This window comes from Cygnus atratus, chromosome 1, assembly GCF_013377495.2.
Source record: "Cygnus atratus isolate AKBS03 ecotype Queensland, Australia chromosome 1, CAtr_DNAZoo_HiC_assembly, whole genome shotgun sequence".
Taxonomy (NCBI): domain Eukaryota; kingdom Metazoa; phylum Chordata; class Aves; order Anseriformes; family Anatidae; genus Cygnus; species Cygnus atratus.
Genome location: NC_066362.1, coordinates 44,556,647 through 44,576,589, shown reverse-complemented (window position 1 = coordinate 44,576,589; position 19,943 = coordinate 44,556,647). Strand labels below are relative to the sequence as shown.

At 46.5% G+C, this 19,943-nt stretch overlaps 1 protein-coding gene across 1 annotated transcript; it reads right to left on the bottom strand.

Annotated features, from left to right (window-relative positions):
- Positions 1-8,312: 8,312 nt before the first annotated feature.
- HEBP1 (heme binding protein 1) lies at positions 8,313-14,200 on the bottom strand. Its single transcript, XM_035543991.2, has 4 exons — positions 14,007-14,200; positions 13,719-13,857; positions 12,198-12,378; positions 8,313-10,857 (listed from the first exon to the last, which is right to left on the bottom strand). Exons 1-4 carry the CDS (start codon positions 14,082-14,084, stop codon positions 10,686-10,688), a joined length of 570 nt encoding a protein of 189 aa, XP_035399884.1. The 5' UTR covers positions 14,085-14,200; the 3' UTR covers positions 8,313-10,685.
- Positions 14,201-19,943: the final 5,743 nt, after the last annotated feature.

The window sequence follows — 19,943 nt, the reverse complement described above, 5'->3', positions numbered from 1 at the left end:
TAAAACAGCCCCAGCCAAGCTCTTGCTGGTTTGCAGGGCAGAGGGCTGGTCAGAGTAGGACAGCTCTTCTCTGGTGCAGCAGCCTTACTCAGGAGGGGCACCACCACCAAATGGATCGGTGGGGTTTAAGCTTCCCTCCTGAAGGAGGATGCTCTTTCAGCTGGCACTGAGCACTTGCTTGAGAGGGAATCTCCATGTGAAGAAATGACGAAAGCCAAGATACCTGTGTGCTCTCACGGCATGAAGCAAGGAAGGCAGGCCAGGGGACACTGGCACTGACTGGCCCAAGCACAGAAGCTGGGCTCAGCCCATGCTAGCTGCTGGACTCAGGCTCCCAGTGGACTCTCTGCCCAGTCCTGACAATTTGCCCTGTCCTGTCCTAATGAAGCAAGCCCAGGTTTTTCCTGAACAAGCTGCCTGCCTGCCACTTCTGCTATGTAAAATCACCCAGCAGCAGCAGCTTGCTGCAGGGATTTCGTAAGAGGGAGGAAGTCACGGGTTGGAGGCACTTGGTCAAGGGTGTCTCTGGCTGCAGCTCTGCCTGGGAGAAGCTCCTGCCCCTTGTCTCGTGAGCTGGATCGTCTCTGCGATCATGAGCAGAGAGCGGGGGGGAGGAAGGGGGTGGCAGTACCTCCATGGGTGCCTCCTCTCCGTGGGCAGGAGAGAAGCATCTCCTTGCACAAAGGTCATGCATTCCCCCATTGCACAGTGACCTTCTACCTCTCCTCCAGCTGTTATCCCAGCCGAGGGGAGGAGAAGGGCAGGAGCAGGATGTGCTCCTGTCACCTTGTGCTGACAGTGAGCGTTCACCCTTTGCAGCTTCCTCTGAGCATCTGTAGCACTGATTTTCCTGCCTCAGCTCTGTCCAGCTCTGCAGGTGAATTCCCCAAAGTGCTGTGAACTAACTGCACTTCCTAAAGGTCTGAAGAATGAGGACATTATTTACTTTAGGCTGGTGATGGGCATCAAATGGTGTGAAAGAAATGTATTCCTCAGCTCCGTCACTATCTGGGACCAAAATAACAGATAAAAGAAGAAAATCAGTGGGAGTTATCATTATATGGAGTTGCCATGGAAATAGCATGAGAGAACTTGGAGGAGAGCTAGCACACCATGTCTCCAGGAGGGCATAAATCCCCTGCTAGCCTCACGCCTTTTTATCACGTTAGCAGGCAATATTTCTTGATTTAGCAAGAGGTGGGAAAACATCAAAGCACTGTTCTGACATTTTTGTCTACTCCATGATTTCTCTGACCAAGACCTTCGTGACCCTTCAAGAAGCAGAAATGTGAACCCCAGTGCTATTGGAAAGTTGTCCTGGCAACCACTTGACAATTTCAGTAAAATGGTAAGAGGGATGTCATTTTCCCCAGAAAATATTTATTGAATTTTGTGGATTCATATGAAAAAGCTGAAAATCTTTTTTTTTTTTTTAATGTAGAATTCTAAGATTTTTTTTTTCAAAGAAAAACATCACATTTCATTAGAGGTGCTTTTTAATGCTGATTTCTAAAGAAAAGCATTACAATTTAAATGATTTCCAAGTTTAGCAAAGCTGCCGTCTTGTGCAGTTGCATTGTTCTGGGGAGCCCATTTTATTCTCCTCTCTCAGTCACTGCATCTTGCTTTTAAACTGCCCTATCCCCCCTGGTCAGCACAGAATAACTGCACCCACTTGGGCACTGTATCAGGAGATGCCACAACCACAAACACAGCTCTGAGGCACGGTGTCATGGGGGGGTGACACCCCTGATGTGTGCGCCCAGCTCCCCACCCTGCAGTTACCCTATGGCCTGAAGGTCCCTATGGCCACCTGGCACGGAGCTGGAGGAGGGAGACTGCAGGCAGGTATGTGCCTCCTGCTTCTTCCAGGCTCTGAAAGGCTGCAGAGGCGATCAATTACCAACAGGGGACAACTGCTCTGCTCTTAGGGCTTTGCTGCTCCTCAGCAACACTGATGGCAACCCCACCGGCAGACGTTGTCCCACTGGTGACAGCTGTGGCCATCTCTCCCAGAGTAAACTGCCACTTAGATACTGGCATCCAGCTGCTTATGATATGTATAAATATATCTTTCATATCTGTACAGATATGAGAGAGTGAACGAATGAAGCCAGGTTTGTTTTCAAATAAAATCATCACCCTCTCCTATGAGGTGGCACACTGAGATCTGCTGCACTATGGCTCCACTGTTCCAGTATTTTTTTCCCTGCACGTCTTCTTCCCCACTCCCAACTCCTTCTCCTCCCTAGGGCTTTGACCACTATGTGATGCGACCACCTTTAGAGTTAAGAAGGACCCTCAGCAGGGCTCTGAGGGGAGATGGCAGGAAGGAAAGCCCGGGGCAGGGCAGCAGGGAAGCCTTTACACTTGCATCTGCTGCCTTTCAGCAAAGCCAACATGTTGGAAAGGAAAGATGCTGAGCAGCCTCCATGGAGTCAGACTTGCACCTCTCCTCACCTACTTTACCCACCAGTGCCAGTGCTTTGTCCCTACATCAGTGCTGCACAGGCAGTGAGATGAATGACCTGGATCAGGAAGGAGAGTACTGATAGAGGAATCCAAAGAGCACCATCCCAAATGCTCCTTTTAGAGCCAATTCAGGCTATATCACAGCTACTGACCCCAACTCTGGCTTAGAGCCCCATTTCAGCAACTGAATTTCCATCACATTTGACTCCACTTGTAAAATCTGGGACACCAAGATATTTTTTTTTTTTTTACTAAAACTGTGCTAAAGAAAGAAAGGAGGGACAGGGAGAAGGAAAGGTCACTTTTGACATCTGCATTTCTAAGACAAAAGTGTTGAAGTTATCTAAGGTGTTACAAGGAACCAAGATTTCTCCCTAGAACAAAAGTTGTGGGCTAAGTTCTTGTTGATTGTTTTGTCTGTTTGCTCAGCATCAATTTAAGATAAAATTACACACATAATTTTATAAACGCTATTTATAAGACTGTGAATACATATTATGCATATTTTGTGACAAAACGGATCCATTTTTACCCCTCTGAAATGACAACTCCCCAGCATTGAATAATTCCACAGGGGCTATTTTTACGGCACTTGGTGTTACATTTGTTGCTGAGTAGCAGCTCTCTGTCTATAGCCATGGGAATAGACATCATTTTTAGCTCATCATAATTCTGGTGCTGGATTTGTTCCAGAAGAGTTTGTCATAACAGTAGGCTGTGCATCGGCTATTTATGATAAATGGATTTGTTGATTGCAGGATTTTGGAAAGCGATTGTGTTTGCCTCCATATGAGGACTGTCTGGAGAGACCCCCATTCCTCCCCGTCGCTGCATCTCCCAGGACAAGCAGCTGCAGTCTCAAGGAGACCCTCCGGTGGGTGGCAGCTCCCCACCTCCTTGGTGTGCCTGGTTGCATCTTGTGGCTTTCAGTAAAGTAATCTGAAAGCAGCTGCTTCCACTGTTCCTTCAGGATTATTATTTTCAGATATTTCTTTCCAGGGAAAGGAAAAACATCCATAGCCTTTTCAAATGCTATTGCCTTACCATCATGAGCAGGAGTAACTTGAAAGGTGAAACAAAAATCCCTGTTTGTGTGTATGCAATTTTGCTACATTCTGTGCATTCTGGGCTTCCATTCAAAATAAACAAAATTTTTAAAGCCAAAACCTAACTCATATACTACTGAAAAAAATATATATATATATATTAAAAACAAAACAAAACAAAACAACAACAAAAAAACCACACTTGCATTACTCTCTCTTGTTCTTTTCCAGACACAGCACCATTGCAATGTATATAAATGAACTCGTGCCCCTGGTTAAAAACCAACTCTGTGGAGAGCTGTCTTCAGCCAGATGACTCCCCTGGTTCAAGATCTGGGCTTCATTCCTGGATCCAGGCAGACCTCAGACACAACTCCTGTGCAACTGTTAAAAAGCCAAAACCACCTGTGCCTGGAGTGGGCCACAAGGAGTGAAGGGGGAAAAGGGCACTGCCTACCCTGAAGGCGAGGTTTGGAGGTAGAGGGCCATGTGCCATCAGAGCAAAAAAATACACCTGGGAAGAACAAAACCACCACTGGATGCTCCATATGCCTGAAACCATAACTGCATTTTCCAGTTATATAGGCCTGTTTCCCCATTCACATTCCTAAATCCACAGGACGGCCCTCGTCATTTTGAAATCGGCTGGTTGGGTTTCCAGCCAGAGGGTGTTTCAGGCCAGATTCCCAAGACACAGTATCTCATAAAATCATGGTTGCTGCTTTTCCCCTCCCTGGGGCAGGAAGAGCATGGCTCTCCACAAAGGCGTGTACCGAAGTCTTGCACAAAGCAGATGGCAACACAGCAGGAGCGGAGTTGTTTTGGGGATTTCCAGGGAGATCTTCGTTCCCCAGAATGAAAGGAGGAGACAGGCCTACACAAGACAGGGTGTGCTGCACCCATCACAGCATAAACCCTATCTGGAGGGGGTAGAGACACGAGTTATGGGGCAACCAAGGTGCTGTGTCCATCCAGCCCAGCCTCACACCATCTTCCCCCTGAGACAGCACAACTCTCGCTCTCCTACATCTTCAAAGGATTTTTGCTCCTCCTGGGTTTCCCATGCACAAGTACCACTGTGCAGGTAGAAGCAAGGTACTGGAGAATGAAAGATGTGGATTTACATGAACTCAATTACCCCAAATAAACACCAGTGCAGTAACTAATCCCAACTACCATCCTCTTCTGGGTACCCTTGCTAAATAATACTACAGTTCATGGAAGACATTTCAATGAGCCAGTACATGATGGTTTGGAAAGATGTTCCCTTGCAAAGATGACTCATAAAGAGAATTGAGAAACATCTACAGTCAGTGATTAAACAGCTAGAAAGATCTGCCAGCAGAAAAGTGTGTCCAAAATTGTCATGCCGTACACTACCTTTTATTTCGGTACTTCGCTTTGGGTAAAAGGTTTCATTTGTCTCATTTGTTTGAGTATGATGCATGTCAAATTTCAGATCCTCTCCTCTCATACTAAGAGCAACATTTAATTCTGTTAGTCTTGTACTTCATCGGTCATGTGGGAAGGTGACTGAACTCTTTGTCTAATAGCAGAAGACACTGCAATTAGTTCTTCAGACTCCAATTAAGAAAGACCTTAAATTAAACATTAGGGATATTAAAAAAAAAAAAAAAAAAAAAAAGACTGGTTTGGAAAGCTCTGGAAAAATACTCAAGGGAGAATAATAGCCATGGCAATGCTTCTCTGTTTTCCCTTGGGATAACAGAAGTATGTATGGAAGGCACCTCCCCACCACACACCTCACGCAGACCAAGCACCCCTCCAGTGCTCCAGGCACGGATGAGGCTCAAACCCACTGAGCTTCCAGGTTCAGACATGGACAGGGTGGTGCAGCTGCCCACATAGAGTGGGACTGGGCTCTGCTGTTCCAACATAGGCAGCAGCCCACACTGCCAATGTCACACTCCCAACACCACCCTGACACCTGAGCCATGATGCAGGGTCAGGGCGCTGCAGCGCATGGCCAAGGAACTGCTTTTCTGCACCTCTCTCTCTTGGGTCTTGGTCACACAAAGTAAGTGGGGTTGGTGAGGGGTTTGCAGCCTAAGATGTCCAGCTGCATCAGCTCGGAGGATCCTGGAGAATTAGAAGGGCCACTGCATTTTTAAGTCCAGACGGCAGGCCAGGCTGCAGGGGATGTACAACAGGAGACACTGCGCTGAATCACATGCTCGGTGCATGGCACTGAGTTGATCCATACGCATGAGAATATAAGTCCTCAAGGATGCTGAAGCACCTAAATCCCAGTGGTTTCTTTCAGGATGCTGTTTCTGGGATGTTCCACTTCCATTTGTACTTTTGAAAAACCGCCACCTAAAATTCAGGTTCCTGAACCCAGTCATCTGGATAGCATGAAAGGTATGCCTGAAGCTCCCCCAGGACCTAGGGCCACTGATCAGCCAAACTCCGCACTTAGTCTAAGAAGAGTGTGCCTCCTTCCACCCCATTCACTCAAGTTTCTCCCCATAGAAACTGAAGGGTGGGCAGGAACGAGGGTCAGGGGAGCAGCATGCACCCAACTCTCACCTGGGCGTGGACTCAGACAAACGCTGCTCTAGAAATCAAGCAGCATTTGCACTGACCCATATTCTGCAGCAGCTCCCACAGAGGACTAGCAAAAAGGGATCCACCATGGCCAAAACCTGTCTTGTGCAACAAGAGAGCAAACTGAGAGCAAAGCAGAGAGATTATGAATGAGCTGACAAAACCAGCCTGCTGCTGGCATAGGCACCGAGCAGAGACAGAGCAGCTAGACTGGAAGTGTTTCATCCATTACTGTCAGAGAAGTCACTTTTATCACTGATCCTGCTCACATAAATCAAGTTGCCAAGCAATTTTATAGAGACGTTATACATCCAAAGCTCCTTATGGTCCTGTTAAGAGACGCATTTCTTTTTTAGCTCAGTGTGGCTGAAATGCTGTCAGAGAGGAGAGCCACTGCTCAGAGTGCTATTATAAAAGAGGTAGTATTGTAATTACAGCAAGAGGGATGATGCGAGCTAGGAGCCACCATCTTCTTCCCTTGTCCCCTTGCCTTTGGGCAGCCTCGCAAAGCTGAAAATTTGCTACCGCAAGCACAATAGCTGCTCATGCACCCTTTGCCATGGTGATTGATGAAAATGGAGGAATAATGATGTTACTTCTTCATTCATCATAAATCAACCATCCCCTCAAAGTGGCTAGGGAATTGTAAGCCTGCCAGAATTTATATGGACAACTTAACCAATTAGCTCTTTTATCAAGGCTGTCGTCTTCTTAATGCAGGGTTAGATATATTTAGGCATGTGCCTACAAAAGAAAGTATCTCTTTCTGAAGCTAACAAAGCTCTGATCCTAGCAGACTTAAAGCCTTGGTCTGCAAATGTTTGCCCTGTGGCTGTGTTTGCATTGGCAAGTTCTTCTGCGACAGCAGAAGCTGACTAATAGCTGCAAGCATCAGGTCTGGAGGCCCCTACTTGTACATGACCTATATAGGTATACATGACCATATCCATGTAGTAATACACGTGCACACACATACGTATATATCGATATATATGTTTTGGAGGTTCATGAGAGATTGAGCCTGCCCATGCTCGGCTGTCCTGACCTGTGGCTGTCCCCATTGCCATCACAGCACTGCTCCGTGCCACGCAGGGCTCTGCTCACACGCCTCACCCACCCACTGAGGGCCTCATTTACCACCACTCATTTGAGGGGGAGGGCAGGAGAGCGCTCTGAGTGTGGGGCTGAGTGCTGGCACCACTGACAAGGAGAAGCATTACAGCTATCAGCTAATTATCAGCACTGTCTCACCTGTTCCTGGCAGGCAGAGATAACCCCCAGCCTGACCTCGGCTGCCTGCATCCCCCCCAGGAAGCAGCACCGGCTGCCACAGGAATGCCAGGAGCTGCAGGAGAGGAGCACGGGCAGAGACATGGCCCTCGCTGTGCTCACCTCCAGCACCAAGCAGCCCCCCATTGCACTGAAGTGCTGGAGCAAGCCTTTTGATTTCCCCTGCCCTGTATTTGTACATCCATGTTAATCTTGGGTCAAAAATCCAGAGCGTTCCTCTGGCTTGGTTACACTCCTGGCCCCAGCAAAATGAGGTTACCAGACCACCTCTAATGGCAATGGAGCATCCACCCAGTGATGGAGACATATCCAAAAGCTGGCTGGCCCTGCTGCCCAGAGCAGAGAGCCAACCTGCTGGAAACCTCATCAAGAGTATTTCTGCCCTTCCACATGCAAGGAGCTCCTTGCCAAAGGATGGAAGGATGCCACCAACAGTAAGCTTGCCCAAAATGCAACCGCACAAAAGCACGGGAAAAAGTCTATCTGGGTCTACTACACACAGTAATAAAATGCCCTGAGCCACACTGTGGAGAGTCTATTCCCCTAGAGACCAGGGGAATATTTAGAGGGATTATCAGTACAGAGTTGCATTGATCCTGTATTCTGCCTCAGGTTTCCTGTACTGTCCATCACTGGAAGCTGGCTGGACCTTCATGTGACAGTATGTCTAACATTTTTGAATAGAAGTGCATGTTGAAAAGCACAGTCACGAATATTTGCCTGAACACTATGAATCCCAGCCCTTGGAACATAGAAGTGAACACAGTTTTCCTTAGGTGAGTTCTCCAAGTTCCTACATTAACACAAATAAATCAGTCAAAGCCTTTAGGTGGCTAAAACCAATGAAAAAAAAAAAGAAAAAAAAAAAAGAAAAGAGAGATTACTCCATCAGCTCCCACTTCATACAGTCAGATAATGCAAGGCCACACCAAGATACCCAACATAGCAATTTATTGGAAAAAGCATTATGACTACATACAGATACTGTGACATGATTAGTAGCCCAAACTGGCAACCCAAAGTCTTCCAAATCAACAACTCCCACTGAGCTCACAAAGTCAATGATCAGCACAAAAACTGTAATTCACAGTATTATTGTATTTATGTAAAACTCTAGAAAATGCAGACAGAACACAGGCATCTTTGCTTTTATAGAAAAGGCAACTGAATTTGCATAAGCTTTTGATATCAGTAACACTGTTTATGAAACTGTACCCTGTTTACTGCATGTAAAAGGCCAGGAGCAGGACTGCACAGGCAGATCCTACAGACCTGGCTACTCTCACTATTGGGTAAGACATGCTTGCTCTCTGTTCAGATAGTGTATGCATATTACAGAAAAAAACAGCTTCCTTCTATACCATGCTGTTGAGATGTGCAGCTCTGTTCATACCAGGTTTATTACTGGTCTTCCTAACATCTGAGATTTCACAGGAGAAATTTTAAAAAATGTCAGGATTTTGATCACTGCAGTACATTCATTGTCAGTACCCAGAAAGGTCTGTATCCACAGTCAGTCTGTATGTGCCTTCCAAAATCAACCCAGGAATGCATAAACTGTGCAGCAGTACACCCCTCCATTCCTCACCCATGCAGGCAAAAATAATATGTGACACGAACAGGTACCTTTTGCACAGGGGATGGCCTTAGAAGGGCCTTTGCTCCTTTAAGGAGCCTTCATAACCTACCATATCCTTGATTTCCTTTCGATTTCTCTTCCCTTGTGCTGCAATCACTAACCATGGTGAATAACTTTTCCCTTGATTTTTTTTTTTGAAAATTAACTGCTCATCTGCTTTTTACCCATCCTGGCTAGCAGTTCTTGCACACAAGGAACTGAAACTCTGTCGTGAGGTCCACAGCAAAGTTCTTATATGGCTCAGCAAAAGAGAAAAGAAAAAAACATCAGAACTTCAGGCTTTCTCCTATTACTGCTAAGATTTGTTCTCAAAAAGAAGGCACAGGTCAAAGAGCTCAACTGGTCAGAACCCAGGACTCCATCAGAACAATCTCTCTTTCAGCTCTAGGAGGAAAATGGCTTTTGGAAAGCACCTGACCTTTGAGGCACTTTAGCATCAGAGGAGTGCATCTCTTTTAGTGGAGTTAAGGAATTATACAAGTACCCACTGTAGCACAGTGTGTGTGTGTGTCTCCATTACAGGCATTCTGCTTCCTGTCTGGCAGAGAGCTGACAGCTAAAAAGTTGGTTTGATGCCTGCCAATTAAACACTGACAGTGTTCCTAAAACAAGACCCACCCTTACTATTGTATTTGAAGTTTCAGAAAGGCTACTTATTATTTGGTGTAAATCCCAGTTTTCAAGAACCAGACTTTCCTCTTTCTTTAAAGACAGCTGCTCAGAGAAGCCTTTCTGAAACTCACAACATTTAAGGAGAGGTTTTATAAAGATCTGCACCCACAGCAGTTCCACTAGATGCTCACTGTTCTTCAAATGCACCCTCAGATTGCAAGTAATAGGTACCCGCTTTTTTCACAGTTTGTATTTTTCTAATTCAATTAGATTACCACCTGCATTTCAAATTTGGTCCTTGTGTAGGCTAGTTTTAAAGAAACATTACACACAAGTAATAGGAAGGTGATGAAATGATCTTGGGGTCTCTGTGTCACATTGTCCAGCTGCTGGTTGAGATCAGGACAAAACAGAACCCCAAATGTCCCACCTTAGACAGAAGGGACAGCTGCAAACAGAAATCTTCCCTCAAGTAACTTTTCTTGGTCAGATGACAGAAACGGTGCTTTCCTGCACACACTGGAAAATGTAAAGGATGCCTATTTTCACTGTGTTGTTTTGGTAGCAATGCTCATGTCCCTTTACACTGCCTTTCAAATGGCACAGATAAAAGCAGAATCTTACAGCTGCAGCAAGCTCAAGAAGATAAAAAAGTCCCTGTATGCACTCTCGTCATGTTCCCCGCCTGCCTCAGGTAAGACTAATAGTCTGCCAGCACTTGGACGTGACTCCTGTCAGGCACCAGTCTTGGTAATTAAGTACTTCAGCTGTCTCAGCATTGAGCTCTGGGAGCATGAGGGAGATAAAAGCAAGCCGCTGAGAGATCGTGAGAGTCTGTGTGGTTGAGGACTCAAGTCTCGAACGAAGGAGCATGATCATCGGGGGGGCTATGCAGTGTTCTTCTAAAATGGTTAGTCCTTAAAAGAGCAATGCACAGGTATAGAGGGAGGGGATTATGTTTTTCTGCCTCTGCCAAACTGTTAGTTTATTTTGACAAGAAGAGGGACGTGGTGTGGGGAGGCTATTAGTGCAAGGCAGTACCACCGGGATCCAGATGCTCACTCTTTCACAAACCAGACCTCATTGCGTCGTCCATAAGGCTTCATAGGGGGGTCGTAACCATTGCAGAAGTAGAAATCCTTGCGGTACGTAGCTTCACTTCCCAGAGCAGACTTCAGCTTGGCAGCATAGTTTACATAGTCCACCTCTTTGGCGTAGCCGCCAAACTGCCTGCAAAGAAGCCAAACATGGAGAAGTACTGAGCAGCACTGGAATAACACAGCACGGAAGAGAAGGAGAAGAATGCACAGCTACAATATATTTAGCCACTCATTTTGGTCCAGGTCCCACCAGCATGCACTTGCGTAGGCACCATTCTTTGAGAACCAGCACACTCTGTCTGCAACAGATCAATAGTCTCAAAGTCACACAGCCAGGGTACTGACAGCCACTGACAGACCCCAAACGGACCCGTGTATATCAGTCATCAGAATGGCCCTGCCCTTGGAATGAATGCCATATCAGAGGAACAGCTTCCCAGAGAGCAAGGTTATCTCCAAGTCTGCTCAGCCCACAGTCCTTCCACCAATGCTGTCAACAGCCATGTTCACTGGGGTGTGAACGACCGTCTGCTGGAAGCAAGATCATGAAGGGAAGCCAAACTCTAGCTAGCCCAAGGAAAAAGGGAGGCGGGGAACAGAAATGTTAGCAATTACAGCCCACAATGCTATTTTAAAGGGGTGGGCTGGAATTGGTCTGTTTTATGTTTATCTCCCACAAACAGAAATTGTTTCCACATCAGCCTGCACCTAGCAGCCCTGCTTTAGTGCCAAGGTTTGAGACAAAACAGCCTGTTGCTGCAGAAGCAGCCCACACCCACAGCAAAGGCCAGGCAGCAGTCACAGGCATGGGAGGAGACAGCAGCCCGGGACAGTTCAGTCAGCCAAAATAGTTCAAGCAAAGAGGCAGGGGTTAAAAGGGGTTAAAAATGGGATTCAAGGGGTTAAAAATGGGATAAAGAGCTTATCACTACTGTGATGCTGGCTTGAGTCCAGCTTAACTCAGTCAACAGCAAAAGCCATTCAAAGTTGATTTGAAGCAATGCAATGGCCACTTGTCTCCATGATGGGTTCTGACATTTAGGCTTCATCTGACTCCTATAATTTGATGTGAACCACACCAAGGGACATCCTTGATGACTAAGAACCATCTTGATCCCAGAAAATGGGGAAAACAATGGTTTTCAGAGATTAGGAATGACTCAGTCCCTTCATATTCACCCTCCCTGGCTCTTCACCTCCTCAGGTGAAACAAAGAGCCTTTCAGGGCTAACCCCTGCACTTGTTTTACCAGTTAAAAAAAATAATCCATATTCCAAATCTGTGCACCATGAATCATGACAAGAAATGACATAAAGCACCTGCCTTCACAGTCTAGAAAGATCCTGCCATCTCCTTCTACCACATGCATCCCCTGTCCAGCAAGTCACCTGGTAAAAAACACCACTGCCCTTCAGAGCACCCCAGAGACCTGAGCACTTGGGACTGGGAATCCCAGGATGTGTTCCTTACGTGGAATAAATGGTCATCCCTTGTCTCTCTTCAATCTTAATGCTTTCATCGCTAGGACAAGGAGGACTCGCTTGAAACTGATTTGGGATTCGAAGATAGACCTTCACTTTCTGCTGTAAGGATCCATCTTCAGCAGGAAAGGCAGTGATGGAGACAGGAGCAGTCATGCCCATTCCAACCCCTGAAAGAGACACACAGAAATTACTACAGAAGCCTAGGTTCTCAGGAACTCAAAGCATTAACAGGGGATTCGTAAATGCTAATTTTGCTTTAGGAAGGCTCCTCACCATGATCTCCTTGCACAGCCAGTTGAGAGAGTAGGGTACTCTGAGGCATGCAGAACAACCTTCAGGCTTTTGCTTGAGCCAAACCTCTCTCCCCACTAACTACATGGGGAGCCTGGGAGGTAAGGGCCTCAGGTGACTGACTTCTGGATGGTTTTTCATGACTGGTTTTGTTTTTGTGGCTCTCAACTTTATAGCTCATGCCACACTCTCTTCTGACACATCACCTCTAACACAACAGGACCTACAGTTCTTGTGCAGTGACACATTTATATATGAGTATCTAAATACACGAGTATTTAAATCTTTATCATCTATACTTAGTGGTGAGGCCGTAGCCAATACTGGGTGACAGAAGCTTTCTCCCAAACCCTTCCGAATGCTTCCACATGTCCTACGAGTTCCAGTGGCCCAAAACTCACAGCTGGTCTGGCTTTCAACGGGACTGTCCATATGCTCCCCAAGTCCAGGAATAGCATACCTCTTTTCTGCTCATTACTTCCCAGAAGTACATGGCATGCAAGAACATTTTTCTTCCCTCTTCTTTCAGCAGTAGCGAACCTGCAACTTTCCGGTGGGGCCATGCCTCTGTTGTGATCAGCAGGGAGTTCTTGATCACGCACAGAATGGGCTGAGATCAGGACATCTTTCTCATTTATTTGTGCACTTCGATACCATACCTGTCTCCGTGCCATGTTGCAGAAGGTACCCTTTCTCCTACAGCAACAGTGATCACCTTTCTGAAACTGTAGGGCTGTAAATGCCCTTTTCTTCTCTACCCACCTCCTATTCCCATATAGACTACATAACTCCCTCTACCACATGCCTGAGAAGGGTATGAGATGCCTCAGATCTACTCAGTGGTCTTCTCAGCCTGTTACGGATTATTATTGATTCACATACTTTAGTAAGTTGAGAACTAGAGGCAATCACCTGGAAGCACCATTATAAAACACTGCGAAGTACCATTAAAAGGCACGCTCATTGTTCATTACCCTTTCATGAATAAAAATAACCAGGCTACACGATAAAAATTCAAGGTCATAAAAGTTATCTCCCTGCCTACAAGGGCAGACTTCCCAGGCGCGATCACAGAACCGAAGCGCCCCAGCTACCCTGGATTTCATCAGCCACCGTGCACCCTGAGCGCCGTGACAGATCCTCGTGTGCCTGTCCTTGCATTATCCCAGCTGCAAGGTAACACATTCCTGCTTGAACACGCCGCCCGGCCTCTCACCCTTGTCGTTGCTTCCTCCGACGTACTTGAGGAGCTTCAGCACCCCTTCCTTCGAGGCCTCGTCGAAGGGTTTGCCCTCCACCTCCACGGCAGCAAACTGCCCACCTTCGCACGCCCTCTCCTCGTAGCTGAGCTGCTCCTGAGGGAAGGCCGAGGGTCAGGAGCCGGGGCGGACGAAGAGGAAGGCGAAGGGGAAGAAGCCGGGGCACAAGCCGGGGGGGCAGCCTCCCTCCGCGCTGCCTCCCCTCCCGTGGGACCCCCGCGCCACCCAGCCGGGCCGCCCCCTACCTTCTCCCCCCTCCTCAGCACCCGGTGGGGCCATGCCTCCACCGTGCTCAGCAGGGAGTTCTTGATCATGCCCAGCATGTCGCCGACACCGCCCGGCCCGGCCCGGCCCGGCCCGGCCCGGCCCGGTCCCCCCGCAGCGCAGCGCAGCGCAGCGCAGCGCAGCACGGCCGGCAGGGAGCGGCCGCGGGCCGCGGCGGGGCGGAGCGGGGCGGGGAGAGGAGGGGAAATGGTCGGGGAAAGTGGCTAAAGGGGACCCAAGGGCTGCCAAAAGTGTGGGGGGGGGACATGGACGGGGTGAGGGGGGTAGGCCTAGCTCTCCCAAAACTGCAAAAACTCTGCGTTTGTTATAATTCTTGTTGTCGATTTTGCTTTCTTACACCTGGCTCGATCTACGTGGGTGAAGCCCCCCGTGGTGGCCCGTGGGGTGCAGGACAGGAGCTGGGCAGAGGGGTGCCGGTGAGGAGCCCCAGGGCTTTTGCTAGGGAGCAAAAAAGAAAAAAATGTGACAGAAGAGATGTGGCGTTAAGGCGCTTCCCCCTTGATAAGGGCCCTCCTACGACGACAAAGCAGTCAGTGACCAGCCGAGCCCAGCGGCTGTGCTCAGACCGGCAGTGACAGGGTGACTAGGGGTGACACGGGTGCAGATCTAGTCATCTATTAACCATTAAATTTGGTGTGTTTGCTGTTACGCAAGAAGCTGTGGTTGTAACAGACGTTGCGTGCTGCAGGTTATTTGTTTTCTTTTGGACCGAATGCTGACTTTCTCTGCTGGGCTGAGTTTTGCCAAAATACCAATTTGTACCTATCAGTGGAGGAAAACATGGACTGGGTCAGACCAGAGGGTCCCATCGTGCCCAGTCTTCTGTCTGCGACAGGGGATGCTGGTGGACATTTGGGTAAAAAGGCAAAGCCAGTGGTGGCCTGGCCTGGCCTCCCACCTCCAGCCACCTGTGACTGAGAGACTTCCCTGGGCCAGACGTCTTATGGTCCTGTTTCATGTTGTCCTTGGTGGATTTTATACAACTTTATACAACTTCAGGTTGCCTGGTGAGATGCTTGTGTCTGAAATGTGAACAGGTAATGAACGCTGACATCTATGTTGTATTTTTCCTCCAGAAAGGCCGAGATGGCCAGTAGTCCCTACAGCCCCAGGCAAGGTGTGCAGAGCAGCCCGTGCAGGGAGCAGCAGTGGTGCAGGCGTACAGCTGGTGCTCCAGCACTGCCTCGTAGCTCTGAATGCAGGGCAGCAAGGAGGAGGTTGATGGGGCCTTTCTCTCCTGTTATTCACTGTCATTAAGGAAAATATATTCTGGAATCAAAATAGTCTACATTTCCTTAGAAATTATGAGGAAAGCTTTGCCAAAAGCATGACTTTTTTTTTTTTTAAACAGCCTTTTTACAGGCTTGATTTTTTTCCTTTTCTAGTTAAACAGTGTCTCAGATTCCTAAGCAAAAACCAAGGAGAGACTTACCAAATTAGAGTTTTGTTATTTTCTGAAAACCCGAATTCAGAATTTACGCTCGGGAAATATTTACCAGATTGTTTCATACACTCCTCATACTCCCCCACTCATCTCCTAGATCCCAGCCACAATGCTCACTGAGTTAATTCTTGTGGTTCATTTTGAAAGATTTCATATGAAGCTAGATTCTCCCCTTCCCTCTTAAAGTTACTGTAATGTCACTGAACTTCTTTCCATATACTCAGGCCTTGGGAATCCTTAAATCCTCTCTATTTATGACTGGAGACTGTTTGCAAAACAGCTCTCATGCCAGCCTTACCCACAACCATTTAGGCATAATTCATTCTTTATTTTTATTTTCATAAATTGCTTCATTCAGACCTTTAAAATTGCTTCATTCAGACCTTTAAAAATAGTTTATTTTCTCTTTGACTCTTCTATCTACATTTCAAAAGATTTCAGGTATGCAGTTGGCTACAGTGCTGGGTAAGAATCTCTTTAGAGACCTGAAGAACAAGCACACTCTATCCTCCATTCAGTGCATAACTTGATTTCTGGACTATTGTTTGTCACCAGGATGACAAGAAGCCACAGACAGGCAAAGACAAACTGAAGGCAGGGTATTCTGTGTACTCCCTGAGACCTTGGTAGTATGTAGCTATTCTTTTTTTAATATAATTTAATTGTGCTAAAGGATGTGGGGAAATGTCTGGAGGTCTGTGTCTGCATGTGGAGAAGATCCTCTGTGAATTAGACACCAGTTGAATTACCAATCGGACACCAATTGAATTACCTGTGATTTTGGAAACTAAACTGTCTCCTAAGCGATTTCGGAAAATCCTTGTAGACATCTATTTATGCTATTAGGTATCTAAATAGTTTTGGAAAAACATCTTGTTTTCCAAGGGTCTTGGCAGAAGTCACTGTGATGTCTTTCACAGTGTTGGAAGTTCTGGACATATCTGTTGAATAACAAGGTTTTCAGTGCACACCTTCAGGTAGCTAAAAGAAAGCTCTCTGCAGAACGAAGATGTTGAAATTTGGTTCCTAGAATCTGATATGTCTTCACTCTTGAAACAATATACATAGACCAAGTTTCTCCAACCCCACCCACTCTCTGAACACATGAACTGGGCACTCTTTGCACTGGTGGAGAATAGGTTAAGGCCATATTTTAAAACACAGCTTCCTCTCCCCCTCCCCACCCAGCTGGAAGTACAAAGCACTGATCTATCTTCCTGCATTCATCCGGCATTCAGCACTTTTGAAGATTGAATTCCCCAGCTGTTTCTGACAGAGTGCTGTGAAAATAGGACAGAGAAATTCAACTGATCTTTATAGAAACAGCTTACCCTGGTAAGCAGAAAGAATGACTGCATAGCCTAAAGGTATTCACACTCAAGTAGACTGAGCTTCTCAACTCATTTTGCGTGGGACACAAAACAGCTTTCATTGAAGAACAGGGTCAGATTTGACCTACCAATGTAGGGTTGAAAGAGAGCAACAAAATGCAGAAGTTCTGGTCTCCTCAGCAAAGCCATCTTGTATGTGCTTTGCTTTATTCTGTCTAGCAGCATCCAATCAGGAAAGGCTTAAGCAGGTGAAAAAAAAAATAATAAAGATTTCCTTTTTTTCTCTGGTAGAGAATTAACTCCTCTGAAGTCTCCTGCGAGCATACAACCTTCTCCTGTGCATTGGGAGTCTCCGCAGCTGAGTATTTCCACGCCTTTGGCTCTGCAGAGCATTAAGTCGGATGGGGAGGACAGCTTTGCTGATGACATTGAGACGTTCATTGAGTTCTTCTAGCCTTTTCCTTATCGACTGGACTTCCCTCACAAGATTGTCCACAGCCGCAGACACAGGGCGGAGACTACAGAAGAGTAATACAGAAGAATAACTCAGAATAACTCAGTTTGGGGGCTGTTCCTGAGCATAATAAATAAATTACCAGGCTACCAGGCCTTGTGTTTCTTGGGGGGGGGGGGGCGGGGGGGAGAGAGCTGAAAGAGCTGGAAGCAGTTTGCTAAAAGATGCTTACAAAACACTTATGTAAGATGCCCCTTTCTGAGTCCAGGAAACCATGAACTACAGGACCAGTGTGTGCAATGTGCTCTTTCCATTTCCGCCAAAGCACAGCTGGCTCAGTGCAGGTTGACAGATGATTTATGAGCTCCCAAAAGCACTTCACAGCCCTGCTGCTTTCAGGGAGGAGATGAAAACCATCCTGCTTTGCTGGAACCAGTGGGGCTGAGCGGTCGAGAGCAGCAATGTGCAGGAAATCCTGTGGGGACTTCCCGATGAAGAGCAAGCTGCTGCCTGCCACGGTTCAGATGTGATTGCAGAGCGCCCTCACCAGTTTCTGCAGGCTGTGCCTCTCCCCGAGCTGAGGAGGGGACAGTTGAATTTTCCAACAGGATTTAGCAAGGTGAGGGCTGCACTGATGCACTGGCGTGCCTGGGAGTGGCCCTGTCCCTTCCTTTGGAAGGCTTCCTCTCAGTCTCCCTTTGAGTATTACCAAGCTCTGACCATCATTCCAATCTCACATGATATTAATAAGTATTAATCAGCCTCACTGTTAACCAGAAATGGAGGCTGGGCCAGTGATTCCCACAGGCTACTGCCAATCCTCAGCACTTAAAGTGGACCAACCTGTGTCCTTACCAGCGAGCTTGTACTTCAAAGTCCTGTGGGAGAAATGTGGCTGAATAGTCTCATTACCTCTCCCTGCATGACAGTTCAGGAGTCACTAAGTCAGATATTTCCAAATATGTAAGACTTAATGTCTGCCCTGAAAATCTTAGGCACTGGTAAATTTCTGCACTGGGGGTATGAAAGTTGTGATCAATTATGTGCTAATAACATCCCCCATGCAGGTGAGGAGAAATCTACTTGATGACAAAGACCAGCATATAATCTGTGTACCATATCCTCCTTAAACCCTAATTTGATAATGTGTGACCTTCTCATTAGTGTCATTTTATCCTTGTAGCCTTTCCTTTTCAACTGGCTCAATGCACAGCAGTTGTGGAAAGATTATTTTTGTGTGTGTGTGTGGTTGTTTTTTGTTTGTTTTTGTTGTCGTGTTGTTTTGTTTGTTTTTTTTTTTGTTGTTTTTCTTTTTGTTTTTTCTAAAGAGAAATCTGAGCTGTGGAAGAGAACTATTTGCTTTAGGAACAATTCTGATTTAAGAGATAGTAGGTTTCTTGTAGTTCCCCATATTCCCTTCTTCTATCTTCCTCTGCCTTTTCCACTCTGATTTTGGAAATGTCAGATTAAAGTAACATTTGAGTGTGTTCAATAGGAAATACTTCCTGTAATGCCAAGGGAGAAATGTGAGGAGATGGACTAGAGAATAGCTTCCACTGCTTAGGTGTTACAGAGACTGAAATCAAAATATCACAGGCCAGCTCAGCTTCTTCTCCCTACCCTGTGGCCAAATCTATGTGTGGATTTGTAACACAATTCATTTTTTCCAGTCTGTTCTCACACCTCACAGGAATGAGGTGTTGAGGACAGCCTGAGTTTTCTTCAGGGTAATTCTTACAATACAATCATGGCAATTGGCAATATTTCCCAATAAATAGTGAGCAGTATATTTAGTTTAGTAGGGTGCTCAGAGCTGCTAGCACAACAGATACCAAGAGTGGGATTCATCTCCCTGCAGTTGACCAATCTGAAAGCTAAAGATGAATCCTGCTCGAAGAAGGACACCCAGGGCAGGACTGAATCACGCCTCCAGATGAAGGGAATTACCTGGAGATCTCCGGCAGTAAAGCGTTTGGGTTGTTCAGCAGGGTGTGTTTCATTTGCCAGAAGATGCTGTTTCCCCATTTCTCAAGTGTTTGGGTAATGCTGTTAACACCTTCTATGTTGACCTTGTCAGCTATGTTAGCAGGACATCCATGAAAGTGAGGAAAATAAATTTGACAGAATAAGAAAACATGAGCCAGTGGTCTTAGTTTAATTCCCCTCCTCTTCACCTCAGATGAGTTGCAATGAAAATATTCATTGCCAAATATCAAATATAAGGAGGATCTAAATTAAAAAGCAGATAACTCTCCCTTGCTATGTAATTCTCTGCCTCCTGTTGCCAGAGTTTTCTGCTGTCACTGAATGCCCCAGCTGATTATTTCTAAAATCATTTTTCTCTCCAAAAATCTCAGCAGCTACCCAGGAATCAAGAAAGACAGCTCATGAGTGAGCAGTGTTTGTCCCACTCCAAGGGGGAAATAGGCAAATCTTCAGCCCTGAGTTAGCTAATGCCTCCCAGGTTGAACCACCACCACCTCTTACCGCCTTCTCTGTAGTCCCATTTCTGATACTGGTCCAGAAAGTCCTCCTGGGATTTACAGCAGGGTAAGAAGATGAAGAAGAGGAAAAGAGGAATAGTCACCATGATGGTGGTTCGTAGGGCTTTGACCTTCCCTTTGCTCTGTGGAGACAGAAAATCTTGCTAACTGCTTTATTTCTCTTT